Source organism: Rhinopithecus bieti, unplaced genomic scaffold, assembly GCF_001698545.2.
Source record: "Rhinopithecus bieti isolate Rb0 unplaced genomic scaffold, ASM169854v2 scaffold_34269, whole genome shotgun sequence".
In the NCBI taxonomy this organism is placed as follows: Eukaryota; Metazoa; Chordata; class Mammalia; order Primates; family Cercopithecidae; genus Rhinopithecus; species Rhinopithecus bieti.
Window position 1 is genome coordinate 3,697 of NW_016855643.1, and position 2,403 is coordinate 6,099.

Here is a 2,403-nt window from a genome sequence, read left to right on the forward strand (position 1 = left end):
TTTTTTTGAGGCGGAGTCTTGCTCTGTCGCCCAGGCTGGAGTGCAGTGGCGCGATCTCCGCTCACTGCAAGCTCCGCCTCCTGGGTTCACGCCATTCTCCTGCCTCAGCCTCCCAAGTAGCTGGGACTACAGGCGCCCACCACCTTGCCCGGCTAGTTTTTTGTATTTTTAGTAGAGACGGGGTTTCACTGTGTTCGCCAGGATGGTCTCGATCTCCTGACCTTGTGATCCGCCCGTCTCGGCCTCCCAAAATGCTGGGATTACAGGCTTGAGCCACCGCGCCCAGCCGGTCTCCTTAATTCATACCCCGACTGTCCTCAGGGCCCCCCAGAAGCAAGGACGAGAAGCAGAAGCTACAGCAGAGGTGAGGCCCCTGGGAATGAGTCCTGGACCTCCACCCAGTCCTCTGCCCCCAGGCTGCCCCTGAGGTTCACTTTTATTTTTCCTCTCAGGCCCGACCTGGCTGTTGATGTTCTAGAGAGGACAGCAGGTAAAGGGGGAGGAGGAGGGACAGGCCTGGGATGGGGAAGTGGGAAGTTCTTGCCAATCCAGATGCAATGTGGGGGGCGGAGGGAAGAATCTTGGGGAACATTCTAGAAGGTCGTATTACAGATTGGGTGTAGGATGTCAACTGAAGCTGGGGGGTCTCAGGCAGATTTGCCTTGTGACATCCTTCCCAGAAAACTGGCCATGTATTTCCTCTCCCAGACAAGGCCACAATCAATGGACTTCCTGAGAAGGACAGAGAGACGGACACCTCGGTGAGCCTTCCTCCTAGTTATTCAAGTTCCCCACATTTAGCAGCTTAAAAAAATCTCAGTTCCTTGGACTGGGAATTCAGGAGTGGCTCAGCTGGGCGGTTCCGGCTCATGGCCTGTCCTGAGGTTGCTGTCGAGAGGTCACCCAGGGCTGTGTGCATCTGAAGGCTCCCGTGGGCTGGAGGATCCACGTCCAAGACGCTCACTCCCACGGCTGTGGGCAGGAAACCTCTGTTCCTCTCACAGGGGCCTCTCCACACCTCGGATTCCCCCAGAGGGAGGGATCCAAGGATGGGTGGCGGGGAGGGGCGGAAGCGCGATGTCTTTTGCCTCAGCTTGGAAGTCAGGAGTCTTCCCTTCTGCCTTGTTCATTGTCACGTAGACCAACTCTAATACCCTGAGGGAGGGCTCTTCACACGGATGCAATTTCAGGAGAGGGTCCTCGGGGCCCATGGAGATGGCCGCCACAGCCCTCCAGCCCCACAGCCCCTCACCTCACCCTCCACCAGGCACTCCCTCACCCTGGGTCTCTCTCTCCCAGGCCCCGGCTGCAGGGAGTTCCCAGGAGGTGACGTATGCTCAGCTGGACCACTGGGCCCTCACACGGAGGACAGCCCAGGCTGTGTCCCCACAGTCCACAGAGCCCATGGCTGAGTCCAGCACGTATGCCACTGTTGCCAGACACTGACCCCAGGCCCACCTGGCCTCTGCACCTGAGGATATAAAGTCACTCTAGGAAAAGCCTGAAGCGGCCATTTGGAAGGCTTCCCCTTGGACTCATCTTCATCTGGAAAGCGAGCCAGGCAGCTGACCTGGAGACAAGAGCTGGAGACTGGAGGTTTCTAACCAGCATCCAGAAGTTTCGTTAGCCAGGTAGTCCCTTCTACAATTGAGCAGCTCCTTGGACAGTTTCTCAGTTGATTCCAGAGACCCAGCTACAGTTCCCTGGCTGTTTCTAGAGACCCAGCTTTATTCACCTGACTGTTTCCAGAGACCCAGCTAAAGTCACCTGCCTGTTCTAGAGGCTCAGCTACAGCTGTCAGGCTATTTCCAGAGACCCCACTACAGCCAACCAGCTGATTTCCTGAGCAGTGATGCCGCCTCCAAGCTTGTCCTAGGCGTCTGCTGTGAACCTCCAATGACCCCAGAGACTTTGCTGTAATTATCTGCCCTGCTGACCCAGACCTTCCTAGAAGTCAAGAGCTAGCCTTCAGACTGCACTGTACATACACAGCTGAGAGCCAAGCCCAGTTCTCTGGATCATGCTTTACTCTGTGCATCAATAAATAATTTTGAATACCTCACATCTGGCAACCTCAGGCCTGGTCCTGGGTGCATAGGTCTCTCGGACCCAGTCTCTGCTTTCACAATTCTTCAAAGCTGAGTGTGGGAAACAGGACCTACAAAGGAGGTGTCAGTGTTTTCTTTTAAAATTTAATTGATCAGGATTGTACATATTCAAGGCGTAAAATGTGATAATTCGTTATACGCATACATTGTGCAATGATAGCCACAATCAAATTCATCACCGCACCCACTACCACGGATATTATACACTAGATATTCTGAATTTGCTCATCTTAGGACTTCCCGTTGGTGTCAGTGTTTTCTGACAAATCACGTGTATCAGGAATGAATGAGGGAG

The 2,403-nt window shown here is 54.2% G+C and overlaps 1 protein-coding gene across 1 annotated transcript; it reads left to right on the plus strand.

Annotated features, from left to right (window-relative positions):
* Positions 1 to 302: 302 nt before the first annotated feature.
* On the plus strand, positions 303 to 2,062 carry LOC108525300 (leukocyte-associated immunoglobulin-like receptor 1; the record flags this gene model as incomplete). Its single annotated transcript, XM_017866320.1, has 4 exons — positions 303 to 364; positions 453 to 490; positions 709 to 761; positions 1,300 to 2,062. Coding segments are annotated over 4 exons (300 nt in total), but the record flags the coding sequence as incomplete, so codon positions are not given.
* Between the last annotated feature and the right edge of the window lie 341 nt (positions 2,063 to 2,403).